This window comes from Dendrobates tinctorius, unplaced genomic scaffold (genome assembly GCF_039654945.1).
Source record: "Dendrobates tinctorius isolate UK_male_01 unplaced genomic scaffold, ASM3965494v1 ptg000270l, whole genome shotgun sequence".
Lineage (NCBI taxonomy): Eukaryota > Metazoa > Chordata > Amphibia > Anura > Dendrobatidae > Dendrobates > Dendrobates tinctorius.
Window position 1 is genome coordinate 8,948,499 of NW_027361937.1, and position 19,925 is coordinate 8,968,423.

General features: G+C 42.8%; 1 protein-coding gene across 3 annotated transcripts in view; it reads right to left on the reverse strand.

Annotated features, from left to right (window-relative positions):
• Positions 1-19,925, reverse strand: part of RBM12 (RNA binding motif protein 12) — a 94,248-nt gene that overhangs the window by 46,903 nt on the left and 27,420 nt on the right. For 2 of the 3 annotated variants that reach the window (XM_073559391.1, XM_073559390.1), the window contains exon 3: positions 12,439-16,130. The exons of the other annotated variant lie outside the window; for it this stretch is intronic. In XM_073559391.1, coding sequence (XP_073415492.1) covers positions 13,337-16,108 — 2,772 coding nt within the window. In that variant the 5' untranslated portion in view covers positions 16,109-16,130 and the 3' untranslated portion in view covers positions 12,439-13,336. Of the gene's footprint in view, positions 1-12,438; positions 16,131-19,925 lie in introns of those variants that run through there. 3 annotated transcript variants of the gene reach the window in all.

Genomic DNA, 19,925 nt, shown 5'->3' on the forward strand with positions numbered 1-19,925 from the left:
GCAAACTAGAGGGCAGGTCAGTGAGGGATCAGTGACCTGTCAGCAGTCTGCATTATGAATATCTAATCAGAGCACCACATACATGAACCGTGCCTTAGGGCATGAGAATCATTAACACAAAAGAGATTAAATCAGTCTTGTTGTTTCTTAATCAACCAAGGTATCATTTTATTCAGTATAATGGCGCCAACCTGATACTGTGTGTAGATTACTATGCACAATCCCACTGACAGGTTCCCTTTAAAAACACCTCCTGGATTATGACACATGAACGCTACAAGTCAATTGTGGCTTACAGACTGCTGCATTAAGGGTATGTGCACACGTTGCGATTTTCCGCGGATCCACAGCGGTTTTTCTGCGCGGAGGTGCACCAAATCCGCAAATGATTGCTCAAGCAAGGTGAATCAATGGGAATCTGTGTGCACATGCTGCAGAAAATCAGAGAGTCAAAAATAGAACCAATCTTGATTGAAACAACAATGGAGGACTTGAAAAAGAACTTATTTTCTATTTTTTTTTTTTTACAGCAGTACATCTTTATTGAGCTCACAAATCCGCAAAGTCACATCCGCATGTAAACCCGCACAAAAAACGTGCAGAATTTACACTACGTTTTCTGCCAAGAGATGCAGAATCCGCACAGAAATTTCCACAGGCAAATCCGCAACGTGCACACATACCCTTAGAGTTTCATCTCAAGAAATACTGATTAGCAGCAGCTGCCGATCAGCAACTGCTGCTTGGCTGCAGCGCTCAAGTGACAATGTCATGCATCGGTAGACCGGATGCAGACATCGCTGGAATGGCGTATAAGGTTTTCCTATTTTACTAAGCGGGCATGGACATTTAAGAAGGGGTTGTCCAACTAGTGGACAACCGATTCAAGATTGCTAGATTTTAGCAGATAGCATTAGAAAATCGTAGTTACTTACCGATAACGGTATTTCTCTGATCCCATGACGGCACCACGGTAGAGAGAGGGATCCGCTCTCAGGGACAGGAAACTTACAGATGAAAAAGGCGGTACCTCTCTCCCACATCAGTTGGTTTACAGAGCTTTACACAGAACTCTCAGCTGCAACTCAAACTGTTATAAAAAATCCAACATTAATCAAATTAAGCTTAAAGGCACCGCGTGGCTAAGTAGTAACACTAACTAACTCACTCTTATGTGCACACCTGTGTGTGTGAAAGGGAGGGGATGTACGGGTGCCGTCATGGGATCAGAGAAATACCGTTATCGGTAAGTAACTACGATTTTCTCTTTCCCCCATGACGGTACCACGGAGAGAATTACAAAGATTGTACATCTAGGGAGAGATCACCGCCTCCAGAACCCTTTTCCCAAAGGTGAGATCTGAAGAGGAGGTCAAGTCTAGACGGTAATGTTTGAAAAATGTAGAGGGGGGAAGACCAAGTGGCAGCTCTATATATCTGATCTATTGAAGCGCCGGCTTTCTCTGCCCAGGATGATGCCACTGCCCTGGTTGAATGGGCCCTTATGTCCTCTGGGATGGCCGCCCCGCAGGAGGAGTAGGATAAGGTGATGGCTTCTCTTATCCACCTCGCCAGTGTGGACTTCGATGCCTTCTGCCCCTTCCGAGGACCCTGAAAACAGACAAACAGAGCCCTATCCTTCCTAAATTCCCTCGTGGTTGTCAAATATTGGACCAGGCATCTTTTTACATCCAAAGTATGTAACATCTCTTCTGTTTTGTTTTTGGGATCGGGACAAAAAGAGGGTAGGGAGATTTCCTGAGTCCTATGAAAGTGTGACGACACTTTGGGGAGATACGCTGGATCAGTTCTAAGAATTACCCTATCATCCAGGATTTGCGTGAAGGGTGAGTGGGCCGACAAAGCTTGTATGTCACTAATGCGGCGGGCAGAAGTTAAGGCCACTAGGATGGAGGTCTTAAGTGACAATATTTTTAAGGGAATTTTCATTAGGGGTTCGAAGGGAGGTTTGGTTAGAGCATTTAGCACTAGGTTTAGATCCCAGGATGGGGTGGTATGTAGAGAGATCGGTCTAGATCTACTTGAGGCTCTAATGAATCTCGTAACCCATCTATTTTTGGCTAGGTCGTGGCTATACAAAGCTCCCAAGGCCGCCACCTGTACTTTTAAGGTGCTGGTAGCTAACCCCTTCTCCAACCCCCTTTGTAGGAATTCCAGAATTTTATCTACAGGGATTTCGCCCGTTGGGTCGGAACCTGACACTGATATGAATTTCTTCCACACTTTGCCATATGCTTTGGTGGTTACTGGCTTTCTACTCTGTAGTAGCGTGGTTACCAAGTTTGATGAGAAGCCCCTGATGCTTAGGAGCTCCCTCTCAAAAGCCAAGCTGTCAAGTGTAGGTTTTTTATGTGCGGGTGATAAACTGGACCCTGGCATAACAGGTCTGGATTTTCTGGTAGAACCCAGGGGTCTGTCACAGACATCCTTCTCAGCCAGGAGAACCAAATTCTCCGTGGCCAGAAGGGTGCTATTACCACTACTGTCGCCTTGTCCGCCCGTATTTTCTTCAGTACTAAGGGAATGAGAGATATTGGGGGGAAGGCGTAGGCCAGATGATAATCCCAGGGTATCGTGAAGGCGTCTAGGGCTACTGGGCCCCCCCGGGGATCGATTGAGCAGAAGGTCTCCAGCTTCCGACTGTTCGCAAATAAGTCTATCTCTGGTTGACCCCAGAGTTTCACGATCTGGTTGAAGACTAACCAGCTTAGTTCCCACTCCCCCTGTTTTAGACGTGTCCTGCTTAAAAAGTCTGCCGTTCGATTTTCTGAACCTTTTATGTGCAGGGCTGTCAGGGATTCTAGATTGTGTTCTGCCAGGTGGAACATGGACTTTGTTAACTCCATTAGTGGTCGAGACCTGGTACCCCCCTGGTGGTTTAGGTATGCTACCACTACCTGGTTGTCCGAGAAGACCCTTACGTGATGGGAACGTAGTGAATCTAGAAAATAAAAGAGGGCTAGTTTCACTGCCAGCAGCTCTTTCATATTGGAGGAAGCGTACTCTCTTCCCTGATCCCAGGACCCCTGTGCCACCTGGTTGCCTATATGTGCGCCCCACCCCTAAGAACTTGCGTCCGTGGTTAGGATCTTTGTTGTAGGCAATGCCCAAGGAACCCCCTTGGCTAGGTTGGCTGGAGCTGTCCACCATGTTAAGGAATGCCTTGTTTCTGGCGAGATGTTTAACTGCGTGTCTAAATTTCCGTGTAGGGAAAAGTCTGCATCTAATATTTCCCACTGCAAGCCCCGGGTATGGCTCTGGGCCCATTGGACGGCTGGCATGCAGGCTGTCATAGACCCCAGTGACATGGCTTTCCTCAGGGTGGTGTTCGGGGAAGCTATCATTTGAGATGTCATTTGCGTCATTTTTTGAACCTTTGCCTTCGGAAGGTATCATTTCTGCTCGATTGAGTCCAGTGTCATTCCCAAATACTCTTGCACCTGACTTGGTACGAGTCTGGACTTGGGCAAGTTCAGCATCCACCCTAGGCTCTGTAGTACTTCATGACCAGGTCCAACTGCTGTTTGCAATGGTGAAAGGTGACCCCTATTATTAATAGATCGTCCAGGTACGGGACTATCAGAACGTTTTGCTCTCTTATGTGGGCCATTACCTCTGACATTACCTTCGTAAATACCATTGGAGCAATGGCTAGGCCGAAGGGGAGGGCTCTGAACTGAAAATGTTTTAACCCCCCCTGAATCATCACCGCTACTCTGAGGTATTTCCTGTGATCCCTGTGAATAGGCACATGATAATATGCGTCCCTCAAGTCTAATACGGCCATAAAGCAAGCTGGGGGAAGCATTTTTATACAGGATTTTATTGTCTCCATTTTGAAGTGCTGCACTTCTAGATATTTGTTCAGCTTTTTGAGATTTATAATCACCCTGTACGAACCGGCTGGTTTCTTGCGAAGAAAAAGAGGGGAGTAGAAGCCTTTGCCCCTGTCTTGGTAGGAGACTTCTTGCAATACGTTTTTCTCTCTTAGGATCGCTATTTCCTGTTGTAGGGCCAGCTGCTCTTGTGGTGTCCTTTGAGGGGTTATCACAAAGGAGTCGTTTGGTTGGGAAATGAATGTTAGCCTCAGGCCTTCCTTTACTATGTCCAGTATCCAAGAACTTGCGGATATCTTTTCCCAGGCCTGGAGAAAGCAGGATAGTCTTCCCCCGACCTGGGGAGTACCTTCATTGTGGCTTTTTGTTGTCGGGGAGTTTGTTAAACATAAAGCCCTTATTTTTATTTCTCCTATCCTCCCATCCTTCTTTGTTCCCTCTTGGGGGCTTTCGTCGCATGAACCTTCTGTTCCGAAAAGGCCGTTTGTATGCCTGACTGGGGAACCTGGGGAAAGATTTTTTCTTGGCCCCTGCCTTTTCCAAGATGTCATCTAGTGTTGGCCCAAATAAAAATTCCCCCTTGCACGGGATTGCACACAATTTGGTCTTTGTCTGTAAGTCTCCCTGCCAGCATTTCAGCCATAAGGCGCGTCTTGCGGCATTTGAGAAGGCGGCTGTTCTGGCTGCCAGCCTGGTTGAGTCTACTGATGCATCCGCCAGGAAGGCTGCTGCCCCCCTCATCACAGAAACTGACCTCTGCATTGTATCTCTTGGGACCTTCCCCTTTATTTGTGACTCTAAGTGATCTAGCCAGACCATTAGGACGCGCGCCGTGCACGTGGCTGCTATGGCTGGCTTTAGCCCCCCTGCTGTCGACTCCCACGTGTTTTTTAGAAAGGCTTCTGCTTTTTTGTCCATTGGGTCCCTCAGGGTTCCCATGTTTTCGAAGGGCAGGGCAAATTTTTTAGAAGCTTTTGCAATTGCCACGTCAAATTTAGGAGCTTTACTCCATGAGGAGCAGGCCGGGTCGTCGAAGGGGTATTTCCTCTTGGGTGTCAAGAGGACTTTTTTGTCTGTTTTTTTCCATTCCCGTTTAATTAGGATATGGATTTTCTCATTGACAGGAAAAGCTCTCCGTTTTTTTTGTTCCAGCCCACCAAACATCAGATCTTGGGAAGTTTTCTTAGGCCGTTCATCTACTAACCCCATCGTTGTCCTCACTGCTTTTACTAGGGTGTCTGTTTCCTCGATGGGGAAGCAGCTACGACCCCTTCTGAGGATGATGATGATGATGATGATTGGGAGGTTGATGAGTTACTTGAGTCCGACAGTTCGTTTTCTGTCTCGCTAACACTGGACTCTGGCGACCTACACCTGGACCTACGTTTCTTTTTTGAGGATCTAGCGCCCTTAAGGGCGTCTTCGACCTGGGTCCTTATCAGGGTTTTGAGATCTGAAGCAAATCTCGGGGATTCCTCCTGAATTGTTTGCTCTATGCATGCCGCACAAAGCTTTTTCTCCCATATAGGGGGTAGCTCCTCCGTGCATATGGCACATATCATGTGCTTAGATTTAATCGTACATTTACGCCCCTGAAAACAGAAATTAACAACCGCATATTAGCGAGCGGCCCTTAACGGAGATCACTCACCTTCCTCATGGAACGAGAGATACCGTCTCAGGCGTAGGGATTATTTCCACTGCTGAGTCCACGTCTGGCTGTGCCGCCATGGTGGAACTTGGCTGCGCCACGATCCTGCGTGACAGTCGCTGCTGCGCTGCTGGGAAGAGTTGCGCTGGCGCTGTGAATGTTGGCGCTGTTCCTGCGTTTGCCGCGGCCCCTGCTTCGGGGAACGCCGAGTCTCCTTTTGCTTTCCGCTCATGGCGACGCTCCTTTACCCCTTAGTGGGGTTTTTTAAATGTGAGCGGTCTTTTTTTTTTTCCCTTCTCCCCTGGCGCCGCCTCTCCCAGTGTTCCCTGCGCCCTCGGAAGTGGCTGCCCGCGCATGCGCACTGCGGCCTCCCAGTGGTGCACTGCGGCCCCATCTATTTTGGCGCTTGTAACGGCGTGCGCGCGCGCCGTCTGCGTCCGGCCGTACCTTGCGCCTCATGGTAGCCGCCACCATCTCCGGGTCGCCCAGGCCTGTCCCCCATCGTCTGCGCCGCTCCAGCGCTGTGAGACTGGTGGCCGCCGCCACCCCTTCCTGTTTCCTGGAGGTCACCACCGCCTCCCTTGTATGGCTGGCCCCAACCTGTGCTCCCGGTGACAGCCGCCACCTGCACGTGCCGCCTTGCGGCTCAGCGGGCCTCCCCCGTAGTGACCGCCGTCACTATACTGCAGGAGGCAGCCCCCTCTTTTTTTTTTTTTCCTTTTCTGGGATCGGCAGACTTCCACAGCTTCTTCACTGCCTCTCCCCACTCACCCTAAAGGCCCGCCGACCCCAGTGGTGGTGCTTCGGGGGGAGCCTGTTCGAGGCCTCGACCCAGCCGAGGCAGGGAGCCCCGCTGCCTATCACCGGACTGGATCGGTCCCCGGAATCCTACGACGATTCGTCAGGTATGCTGTAGGTTCCCCGTCATGGACAGGAAACCAACTAATGTGGGAGAGAGGTACCGCCTTTTTCATCTGTAGGTTTCCTGTCCGTGAGGGCGGATCCCTCTCTCTCCGTGGTGCCGTCATGGGGGAAAGAGAAATTATATTTACAGTAAGTTTAGAATCACAAGTATAGAATTGTTCAAAGGAAGCAAGAGACATACGATGAGTCAAATTCTAAATGACCACATCAGGTTAGCTACCTATGTGCTGAAGGGCTTTTTCATTTAACAAGTTAAGGACCCTAAACTCACTTTAATAGCTTAAAGTTGTAAAAATGCATGGAGGAGGATTTAAATATTATATATATATATTATAATATATATACACACACACTATGAATATCAGGCTTTAATAAGATCTGAACATTTTTACTACCATACTGTACTATAATAAAAATGTTGAGATTACTTCTGGACCATCCATAAACATTTTGGCGGTCTGTGCTCTACTCTGCAGTTCCGTTATAAAATGTCACTGCTAGAGTTGAACGACTTTGGTCGAATTTGTTTTGGATGAAACTGGTCCGACTAGGGCAAAAAAAAAGTCGGAGTTTCGTCTGAAACCCGACCCCAATGCAAGTCAATAGGGAATAAAAGTCGGCATTGAGTGGATGAATGTCATCCGCTCAATGCCGACTTTTATTCCCCATTGACTTGCATTGGGGTCGGGTTGCAGACGAAACTCCGACTTTTTTTTGCCCTATTTGGACCAGTTTCATCCGAAACAAAATTTTGTTTCATTCCGGTTTCACGAAACCCGATCCGACCAAAGTCGCTCAACTCTAGTCACTGCATAGAACAGCAGCTGCATGATTCAGGACACAGCCAAGCTCCCCATAGAGAAGGCAACAACGGTTTATTAGTCTCACTTTTTCACAGTGAAAAAGATAAGAAAATGAATTTGTATTATACATATAAAAACCACACACGCATATCCATTCCACTGCCAATTCAAATTTTTGCTACAAGCCTTGGTCCAGTACAAAAAAAAGGGTCTAATGTATAAAATTGCAGCAAAAAAAAAAAGTATGTTCTTAATTTTTCCAGTAATATCACAAGATAAGAGGGGGTAAAAAATAGGAAAACAAAAAAATTAAACCATATCAAAACAAAATTCTAAAATTTTAATATCAAATAATGTGATTGGTCAGGAACAGTGGTAAATGGCCCAGTCCTGAACTGATTAATGTGGCCTTCCGGTATATAAAAAGTGTCATCTATCCATAGGACTGCTGTGACACCCTATCTTTCACGAGATTGGGGGGACTTCAATTCTGTTTGAATTGAGTGGCATTGTGCACGTTCAACCACCGATCCAGTCATTCAACACTGAATAATGAATTTGCAACATCAGGAAGCAAAAGTCTTGGAGATATAGAACTCGCAGGATTGACAGACATGTTAACGACAGGCACATGATGAAAAATTGAAAACAATTTTCAAAACATCTTTATTTTAAATTTATGCAATATCTAGAATGTGCACAACATACAGGAATATACGCACTTACATGCCTTGGCATTCTGTTAATGACGTTATTGAAGGGATCGTCCATATTTTTTTTTAAAAGTCTGCTGTCACACTGGGATTCTCCGGTAATGGAAGCAAGATGGGGCAGTCATGTGACCACAAATACTTCAATTAGACCATATGTGGCCTTGTTGAATTCAGTTGTATTGAGTGAGGCAGTGCAAGTGTAGTGGAAATGTGGCCAAAAGAATGCACAGCGCATACTTTGTCACAGGACCACCCGGTCTAACAGCGTGCAGTCAAAGTTCCGCAAGTAGCAACTCCCTTTGTAATTGCCGACCAATGACATCTCAGATGTGCTCAAAAGAAGACAAGCCTGGAGATGCCGTAGGCCATGGTAGCACATTTAGACAGACCACTCAGGCAACTCACAGTAGCACAAACCAAATGTAAACTTTTGCTGCAATGTTGAATAACCAGACCCAGTGAAATTTTGGTTGAATGGCTGCACCAAATCAATGTAACACCGAACTGTTAGTATACCCAGATTTAAGGCTGGAGAGGGAGACAGGCTACTACATATTGAGCCACCTAACAATTCCAGTAGCCACTGTTACGTTCTCTTGTGGAGGTCTCCTCATTGAGCTCATGTCACCCATCTTAAAAGACTTATGATACAGAGCAAGACTGCAACGGTAGCCTATCGTCTTCCGCAAGGAGTCCTTGGATGCAATGATAGCTGGAGATTATTCTGTTATCCTGTTGGACTGCTGACCAAACAGGTCTCCATGCGGACATCATAACCGTCCTAGTCTCAGGATGGTGTGGAGGGATAGCATAATGTATGAGTAACAGAACGAACACACACACACACACACACACACACACACACACACCCCGTCTTCATTCCAGGTACACATATAGCCCAGCATTGCATTAGGGAAATTGCCATACTCCTGGAGTTCCCAACTCCTTTAAAGTGTCCCTGGGACAATTTATTTTATTTTTTCCAACACCACCAGGCCACATGATGCTCGAGCTACTGTGAGCAGCCTGCCTGGGCTAAACTTATGACCTGCAGTAGCTCTGGTCTTGACTCACATGAAGCACAAGGGAGCTGCCAGCAAAGGATCTTGACGATTTAAATGCCCAAGTGCATTCAGCATGTCAGAGGATTCTTCAGACAACCATTAACCATTGATAACCTACGAAGGCGTGTATTTCTGCGTGTGGTGCTCATACTCAAAAAGTTTGCTGCTTGTATTTTATTATTTGCCCATCATTAACATGTCTATTAAACCTGTGATTTTCTAATTCCACAGATTTTTCCTCCTAAGAGTTGAAATTTTGAGATTGTTGGAGATCGACAAGTGCCCAGTTAGACCTTCAGCGATATAGAAGTTATAGTGAAGACATTCATAAGATACTATTTTAGATGTAGGTACTAAGACTACCAAAATAATACTATAAAAAGGTCAAAATAACTTTAGTTTTCCTATAATACATATATTTATAAAAAAAAAAAAAAATCTCTACCAAAAGGTTGAGAACCAAAATATTGCATCCATAGAAATCCTTGTCTAAAGGGGCAAAAAGCAAACCCTTAAATGTTTTTTCTTATATAGCCAGTCCAAAGACCCAATAATGTTACAATTTATGCATCTAGTATTTAGACATTTGAAACAAAAATCCAATTAAAACCATCTTGAAAACATCCCAACACAAGGCAAAATGACAATACATAAAAATAAAGCATATTTTGCTAGTTTTTTCCTAAATTTACAATAAAGGGAAAACAAAAACCCACACCTATCATGCCTTTATTTAAATGTTGCATGCTGATGGTTAAGAACACCAAACAATTCAAGAATTTTATACTAATCTGTATGTCAAGCAGAACCACTCTCCTCTCCCCTGAGTCCAAGGGGAAAAACAAAAAAAAAACAAACTTTATTTCACATTTTATATTTACAAAATTCATAATATTTTCTTAAAATCCAGAATTAAACCAGTACTGAAGTAAAAAGCAGATATATTCCATATTTGAGGGTAAGATACTAAAAGTGAAATGATGCATTATTGATTCAAAACATTTAACACAAAACATTTCTAGGAATCGAATTCCATACATGCAACCTTTTAAATACAGATTTTACACATTTAGCTCTGAAACAGCAAGAAATGAAAAAGTTAAGCATTTTGATCTTTGTAACCATTTCTGCAAGCTATAACATGTCACTTTTGATTAATGAAAATTGGAATCATGAAGATTACGATGGTCACTTAACAAATCAAGATGTTACTCCAGAATGAATCACAGCACGGGAGAGATCTACACAGTAAACATCGTGAACAGCCATGCTGTGCAACTTAAGGACATAACATTTATTAAACCATGTACAATTTTGATCAATGTGCATTTCTCATTCAGATGTCAACTTTTGGGCAGCAAATCCACTTGATATGTTGCAAAGCATCACGTGAGCTGTATAGAGGTAAATTGATAAGCCCCTCTTCCTTCAATCTGTACAATCTTCTCAATAGAAAACCAAAGCAGACTCCACCTTGTACTCAAACCTTCACCAAGAGGAAACACAAATCTTACAGGAACTTGTCAAGTTGAACATGATCTCCGATCTACGGACAGATTATAATAGAGCAAGAGCAGTTGAACATAGTGATGTATAGTTTTGTAGAAAGAGTCACCAACTTTACTAAATTTACACCTCCACTCTATGTTGAGAAGTCCAGTGTGCAGCGCTATTCAGTGATTGACAGTCTTGTCTTTATGAATGTACATAGAGATAGAAGTGTTACAGTGTAGGACTGGAAAAAAAAAAAAAAAATTATATATATACACACATATACATACATACATATATATATATATACACATATATATATATATATATATATATATACATACATATATATATATATATATATATATATATATATATATATACACACACACATACATACATACATACACACACACACACACACACACACACACACACACATATATATATACACATATATACACACACAAATATCTATACATGTATTTATCTAAATGGAAGGGATCATCACAAAATAGCGCATTTAAAAAAATTACCATTTTCAGATCACAATCTTAATTAAAAAAAATGGTAATCTTGCAATTTTTATATTAACCACTTGGACTTTTTAAACTCATTTCTTGTCCTTGCAGGAAAACATTTTCTCTCATTAGCAGAGACAATTGGAACACACCAACATTCACAATTGGCAATGTCACAACTGACACTGCTCCCTCTCTTTTAAAGGGAATCTGTCACCACTTTTTCCGCATATTATGTAAAATTCAATTCAGTGTCACCTATGCATTATAACAGCACCCCTTGACTCCCCGCTTTTGATCAATACCTGCGGTATATGTAAATCAGCTTGGTCCAGTCCGAAGGGGGGGGGGGGGGACTGACAATAAGCCCCGCCCCATCTTGCTTTACGCATTTCTTTCTTGCAATTCCTGCATTCACGTATTGTTACAGCGCTTGCACAATCAAATGGCCTTTCGCACGTGCACAGTATACTTTGCCCAACAGTAGGCAAACCATAAAATCTGTATTGTGCATGCGCCGGCATATGCCATTACGTTCTATGGCCCGGAAGTATTGTGATGCAAATTGTGTGTTCCTCACGCATCGCAATACTTCCGGGCCATAGAACATAATGGCGTATGCCGGCGAATGTGCAAAACTGATTTTATGCTTTGCCCACTGTTGGGCAAAGCATACTGCACACACACGAAAGGCCATTTGATTGCGCAAGCGCCGTAACAGTACGCGAACACAGGAATTACAAGAAATGCGTAAAGCAAGACAGGAGGGGGGGGCGGACAATAGGCCCCGCCCATCGGACGGACCAAGCAGATTTACATACACAGCGGGAGGAATATAAACGGTATTTATTGATCAAAGGTGGTGAGTCAATGGGTATCAAAAGTACTGTTATAATGCATAGGTGACACCGAATTTAATTATATTTTTACATGATATGCGAAAAAAGTGGTGACAGATTACCTTTAAAGGGACTGTCAGCACAAAATGATTGTTCAAACCAAGTACACGAGTTTGGTGCTTAACAGAGGGGCCAATCATTTATATTCACAAACTCACCTTCCCACCTGCTTGGTTTTCATCCATCTCCACCCTCCTCTAGCTCTATGAAGCCAGAGCTGTCAAAGAAGAGGGGGGGTGGAGATTGTGTGAAAATAAGCAACTGGGAAGGTGCATTTAAATGTGTGGCCACGGCGTGAGGCCCCAAGCAGCTGGACTTTATTTGAACAGTCATTCTGTGAGAGAGTCCGTTTAATGTATTCACAGCCTTAGATACATCAATACAAAATATGAGGTTGAGTTCTGCCCATTGTGGCTATGTGTTTCCTGAAGCAACAAGATGTTAGAGTCTTAAAGCTCCAGGAGCCAAGCGTAATGCATAAAACACAAAAATAAAATACATTAACGGTTTTTAAAAAAAAAAAAAAAAATAGACTTAAACACAAAACCCCAATTTAAACAAATAGGTCATCTCTTATGATGGCTTCACTTTAAGTAGTGAAAAAAAAGGGATCTAAAATTACAAGTTACAGTGAATCTTTTCCCACAAACATACACATTAATCTGCTCAGCTCTTCGTGCTCTATAACATGCGGTCCACAGCTAGAACTGCATGTACATGTTAGGTTCCCTTTAAGCGATTTATTATGCAAACCAATGGAATAAAAGTTTTGCCACCAACTCATTCACTTAGGTATTGCCCATTCAGAATTCAAAAGGCAAGACTGATTGCAAATTAGAAAAGCAGATTGTTCTTTTACAAAGTGCTCAACTCAATAGAACAGCATTAACAGGCTCAATATAGTATTAGGGCTCCACAACATAACAGTTACAGAAAATTAAATGAAACAAAACGCTTTATGTATTCACACTGAGATGCTTGTGGCAAAGTTTATATTCCAGAATACATGGTCATTTCTGCTGTACAGAAAACTGATTTGCAACATTTTAGGCAGCATTTTGGTAGGGAGCATTATTGCATGTGTAACAAAAAACATTTATAACTCAACATTATCCATACATCTCAAAATTATAATATTCACTTTTGTGCCCACAAAATGTTCAACAATACATTTGAACGTAAAATATGCTTATATCAGAAATAACACTGGCAGAAAGACAAGTAAAAAAAAGCCCAACAGTTGTTTTGAAGTAACCAAAAGCTTGTCCTAAACATTGATTTATTCTACAAATACTTTATACATTTTACCTAAGTCAACATTATACAGACTTGCAAAATGTGGATGCTTTTCCCTGTAAATGTACATCAGTCACAATACAAAATATAGTGTGTTCAAACAAATGTAGCGATGTGTTAACCTAAAACAAGTTTTACTTTTCTTGAGCCCATTGGCCGGTCATTTAAATCAACCACAGCGGCCATTGCCTCATCACGAGATTCAAACGCAACCATGGCTTCTCCAGTAGGCATACCCTTCTCGCTAAACTTTAAGCACACAGAACCGGGTATTAACTGGTAACCATAAAAGAAATCTAGTATTTCATCTACCGTAACTGTGAAAGGCATATTTTGGATCCTAATTACTGTTGGCCCTGGTTTTCCAGACCCATTTCCAAAACCAGGAGGTCCACTAACTGGCAGATTTGCTGGACCAAAACCAGGAGGGGGATTCATACCACTGGGGCTACCTGGTATATTTGGTGGTGGTGGGTTAAAGTTAGGAGGGGCATTTGCATTAGAAGGACCGCTTGCAAAGGGTGGAGGACCGGCTCCAAATCCTGCAGGGGGAACATTAAAAGGACTTGGGCCACTTACAAATTCTGGAGGATCAACTGGAGGGTTTTTCACATTTGATGTCCCAGGTGGTGGTGGTCTTGGGTCCACAAATCCAATTCCAATTGCAGGTGGTGGAACTGGGGGAGCAAAAGTACTACTACTTGGTCCACCAAATTTACTAGGCAGAAGAAAGTTCTGACCATTGCTGTCATTTAAGTTACTGTTCATAAAGGAAAATTCTTCAGCACTTGGACGAATTGACTCAGCTATATTACTAAAGTGTTGCATTTTGAAACTCTTCCTGCCTATCACTGGCGGATTGATCTCAATATCTTTCCTTTCTTCATTATTCACCACACGTAAAAAAGCATCTCTCCCATTTAACTTCTTACGATTTAGGCGCTCAGATTTACGAGCATCACCTTCACTCTTATACTGAACAAGTGCCTGTCCCAATCCTTGGCCATTATTATCTGTCAAGACATGTACACTGTTCTCCTCCACAGCAATACCTTCTAGAGTAAAGAACATAAATACATCTTTTCTACATATGTTGTACGGCAAATTTGAAAGATGAGCCCAGAGTCTGGGGCTATGCTTATCCAACTCCAAGTCAAGTGCAGAATCTTTATGGTCACCATAATTAAAACTCTGCATTTTTTTCCGAATTGTTTCTATCTTTTCTATCATTTCACTTTTGGAAACAGGGTGTACTTGAATAAATCGATTACCCATAAACTGCTTATGTCGATTTAGTGCAGTTTTATAATCTGCCTCATTACTAAATTCCAGAAAACCTTCTCCAGTTGCTTTACCATTGGGCGCGTAAACTATATATATGCTGTCTTCAACAATGTCCAGTTTCTTAAAAAAATCTATCACATGTTTGTTTTCTGCCTCATAAGGAAGGCCTTTCAAATAAATGCAGAAACCATGTTCATGTGGGGACCTAGACCGGGAACGTCGCCGACTACTAGGCGATTTGGACCTGCCCATTGATGGTGTCATCATTCGTAGTGGTCCATGGTGTCCTGGCAAATGGTGTCCTGGCAAATGGAGTCCTGGCAAATGGAGTCCTGGCCCATGGTGTCCTGGCACATGGTGTCCTGGCCCATGGTGTCCTGGCCCATGGTGTCCTGGCCCATGGTGTCCTGGCCCATGGTGTCCTGGCCCGTGTTTTCCCACATGTCCACCAGACATCACCCACTGTCTTTCACTGGCTGGGGCAACTTCAATAAAACGCTGTCCCAATAGCATCCTATTCCGTTGCAAAGCTTCATATGTATCATGTGGAGTCAGTAGCTTCACCAATGCCCCACCTGTTGGGCGACCCATATGATCTTTCAAAATAACCATCCCATCTATACGCAAACCATGAAGAAATTCCTTAACATCATTCTCTGACACAGGGATAGACAAACCATGAAGAGCCACATATGGGTCATCATGGTTAAGAGGAGGTGGTGGTGGTGGTTTCATTACATTTTGAGCACTCAATGGCATTGGATTTATAGGCCCGAGAAATAATGGGTTGATATTACTATTTATCTGGGACCCAGAACCATTCATCCCTGTAGGCAAGGGACCAACTGGCGGTGCATTTAAAGGTGGTATTCCAGTCAAAGGTGGAAGAGAAGACAATGGTGGTACAGGTGGCACTGGCGGTATGGGAGGAACAGGAGGCAAGGAAGACACAGGAGGAGGAACAGGTATAGGAGGTATAGCTGGCATTGGTGGAAGGGTTGGTATTGTTGGCATTGGAGGGATTGGCGGTGGTGGCACCGAAGGCAGCTGAGGAGCAACACTGGGCATAGGGGAAGTAAATGTTGGATTGCAGAAAGCTGCACCTAGACTTGGTGGAGCATTTCCAACACTGGCTGTTGAGAAAGTTGTGACATTCTTACTGCTATCAACTACAGTAGCAACTGTAGAGACTGTGCTAGTAGGGGTGCTGCTATAATTGGGAACAGTTGTAGGCATGTTAACTCTGCTCATTACAGAGGCTGTGCTCATTGCTGGATTTGGTGGAGGCCCAGGGCGGTTAGAGTTTGCTGGTGGGATATCAACATTTGCAGTCTCAAAGCGTCTGCGACTAAGTTCAATCATGTTCTGCATTTCAGTCTTACTGCTTAGCAACAGTGACACTTTTGACCCTTTGATTGTACCACCTGTGCGCATCATACCAAGTCGTGCATCTTCATCGGTGGCAAAAACGATGAAAGCCTCACCCTGCTCACCCCCTACAATATGCACGCCACCATCAGGAATGGTTAATCCAGAGAAGAAGTGACGAATATCCATGGTCCCTGCCACTATAGGCAGACCTTGCAAGCGGATGACCACAGCCATGCTGCGTTGAAAAAACAATCACCTGCAGATGAAAAAAGCAACGTCTATATCAGACTTAAGATTTGAACAAGCTTCCATCAATTAGTTTCCCCACCCCCTCACATTTTGTTTTTCTCTACAGCATTGTCCACCCAAATGAATACAGATTCAATTAAAGCACAATATATAAAGATAAGGGAACACATGCAAATTCATAATCAACAATTATTAAAGAGTTTACGAAATTAAGGCACACTAGATATTGGATTGTCAGCATCAGACGAGTTTTAAAACACAGGCATTTCATAACGTTCCTCCTTATGATGCAGCCCAGCAGTTGTGGCAAAAAAACAGAGGTAAATTGGCAATATTTAACCAAAAATTGCAGTCAACCAACTTGATAAATCCCCAGAATCACATGAAGTCATACATTGTATAGCAACATTCTTCTTTTAATATAAGTCTGACTAGTACTTTTGCAAATGGTGAAACAAATCATTGTGGATGCATTTACTTTTTTAAAAAAAAATATTCTAGATATCGGCTCTTGTGCTGACTAAGGCTATGTGCACACGCTGCAGATTCACCTGCGTTTTTTTCCGCGCGGAACCGCAGGTAAAGTGACCTGCGGTTTTGCCCTGCGGTTTCACACCTCTACTATGTTAAAGGTGTGAAACCGCTGCGGAAACCGCCCAAACAATTGACATGCTGCGGTTTGTAAACCGCAGCAAAACCGCACGGAAAAAAACGCACTGTCAGCACAGCGTTTTTGAAAACCCATAGGGTTTCATTGTACTGTACTTGGTCTGCAGAACTGCTGCGTTTCCGCAGGGCCAAAACCGCTGCGGAAACGCAGCAGAATCCGCACCGTGTGCACATAGCCTTAATGTTAAACAGGCTGTCCAGTCAAAACCGATAAGTCTGAGACTTATGAATACTCAGTTTCAGACCCTGAACCAGAAGGTATGTTGAGTTACACAAACGACGAAGAAAAGGATTTGTAGTTCCAGCTGCGTTAAAACACTTTAGCTTGCTTTATTCATTTTCAATAAAAACATTGTGAAATGACAAGAAACACTCTCCAGAAAATGCTGCCAATACACATGGGACAGGCTTTACGCGTTTCGATCTACACGATCTTTGTCAAAAGATTGGGCAATTTTTTTTTTTAATCAAATTTTGGAATTTTTTTTTCACCACTTAGATAAAAAAATAACCTAGACATGTTTGTCTATGAACTTGTAATGACGGAGAATCATAATGGCAGGTCAGTTTTACCATTTAGTGAACCTAGCAAAAAAGCCAAACAAAAAATAAATTTGGGCTTGCACTTTTTTTTTGCAATTTCACCATGATGACGTTCTAAAGTACAACTCGTCCCGCAAAAAATATGCCCTCACATGGCCATATTGACGGAAAAATAAAGTTATGGCTCTGGATAGAAGGGGAGCAAAAAACGAAAACGCAATATCAAAAAAAGCTCCGGTCATGAAGGGGTTAAAAAGAACCCCCTGAAAAAAGCTGAAAATCACATCCCCTAAACAAAGTAACTTACCCTACAGGATTCTGTTTGATTTTCAGCCAGCTGCATGAGGTTAAGGGGACTGATAAGAAAACAGTGTAACACATATAACTTAAAGGGAATCTGTCAGCCCTTTTTTGAGATATCATATAATGATATCATTCAATTGTGTGTCACATAAGGATTCTCTTAGTACTTTTGCTTCCCCCTGACCCCGCACCTTTCATGCATAAATACCTTTTTTATATCGGTTCAGATGTATGTAAACTGCTGCTGTCCGGTCCGCTGGGCGGGGCTTATTCACCTGCTCCCCCCCTCCCTGTCTTGCTCTACACATTTCTTTTTAGGTAGAGCAAGACAGGGAGGGGGGAGCAGGTGAATAAGCCCCGCCCATTGGACCAGACAGCGGCAGTTTACATACATCTGAACCGATATAAAAAAGGTATTTATGCATGAAAGGTGTAGGGTCAGGGGGAAGCAAAAGTACTAAGAGAATCCTTATGTGACACACAATGGAATGATATTATATGATCTCAAAAAAGGGGTGACAGATTCCCTTTAATAGTTATGGAGAGAAAGTGCAGCAAAGCAAGCACAAGGAAGTCTGGTCTCCTGTTTTCGGAGTCTTGACCTCTTCAGATATTGCTGCTTCAACCATGAGTGGCTCAGATGAGAATTAACTTTACACATTTTTTAGTCATGAAAATTCTCCAACACTTAAGCTATGTTCACATGTTGCATTTTTGCTGCTTTTTTATGTAAATTGTAAGCAGCGTTTTACAGTATCTGCAAAAGCTATGAGATTTCAGAAATATTGTGCTCACGATTGTTCTTTTTCCTGACTGAATTGGAAAACTGCTGCGTTTTTTTCACCCATGGAAATCAATGAGTAAGTGCAAAAACACATCAAAAAGCTAAGGAAGTTGCATCATGCTTGCTTTTTTTTTTTTTCTTTTAGGGGGGGAAAGCACTAAACTTTAGAAGCATGCACAAGAGACAAAAACTCAGGAAAAAAATCAAAACTTGAGGGATAGCAGCAAAATTGTAAGGTGTGAGCATAGCCTTACAAGGTTATTCTCAACATGTATCCTCAGCAGCTCACAGCTATCTAGTCTCTTCATTGCCTTGCAACTTTAGGGTGAGCATGCCTCAAGAGACCATTCTGGTTTAGTAACTTCATCTTACTGTTGAGCATCAGCTTACTACTGTGACACATTAAGGGACTGTCAGTGGCTTGTTCTCAAGTCAACACTTATCAATATATTCACATACGATAACTGCATTTGAACTTTGAACAAGAGCTGCAAACTTGAGGGCCAAGGGCAGAAGTGAGCATCAAGCAGAAAACATAAGATAAACTCTGATAGGAGAAAAACTAAAACAGAAAGAAAAAGTCAATTACAAACTTGCTTATTTTCATACTAACTATACTAATTTCATATCATCAGCATACCCCTTTAATAACTATCAAGGTAACTGTGAAAAAAAAAAATCCTTAACACAACAATGTAATGTAATACATATCCAGTTGACCAATGATTTCTCATTTTTACAACAAAATTTACAAAACCATTTTTTTTTAGGGACCACCTCACATTTGAAGTCACTTTTAGGGGTCTATATGGCAGAAAATGCCCAAAAGTGACACCATTCTAAAACTGAACCCCTCAAGCTACTCAAAACCACATTCAAGAAGATTATTAACCCTTCAGGTGTTTCACAGCAGCTAAGGCAATGTGGAAGGAAAAAAATGGACATTTTAATTTTTCCAACACAAATTTCCTTTCAGCATCAATTTTTTCATTTTCACAACAGGATAAAATGAATCCTAAAATTTGTTGGGCAATTTCCCCTGAGTACACCGATACCTCATATGTGGTCATAAACCACTGTTTGGGCGCACGGCAGGGCTCAGAAGGGAAGGAGCGCCATTTGACTTTTTGAATGGAAAATATGCTGGAATATTTAGCGGTTGCCATGTCGCGTTTGGAGAGCCCCTGTGTGCCTAAACATTGGAGCTCCCCCACAAGTGACCCCATTTTGGAAACTAGACCCCCCAAGGAACTTATCTAGATGCATAGTGATCACTTTGAACCCCCAGGTGCTTCTCAAATTGATCCGTAAAAAAAAAAAAAAGTACTTTTTTTTCACAAAAATTATCTTTTAGCCTCAGTTTTTTCATTTTCACATGGGCAACAGGATAAAATGGATCCTAAAATTTGTTGGGCAATTTCTCCTGAGCACACCAATACCTCATATGTGGTCATAAACCACTGTTTGGGTGCACGGCAGGGCCCGGAAGGGAAGGAGCGCCAT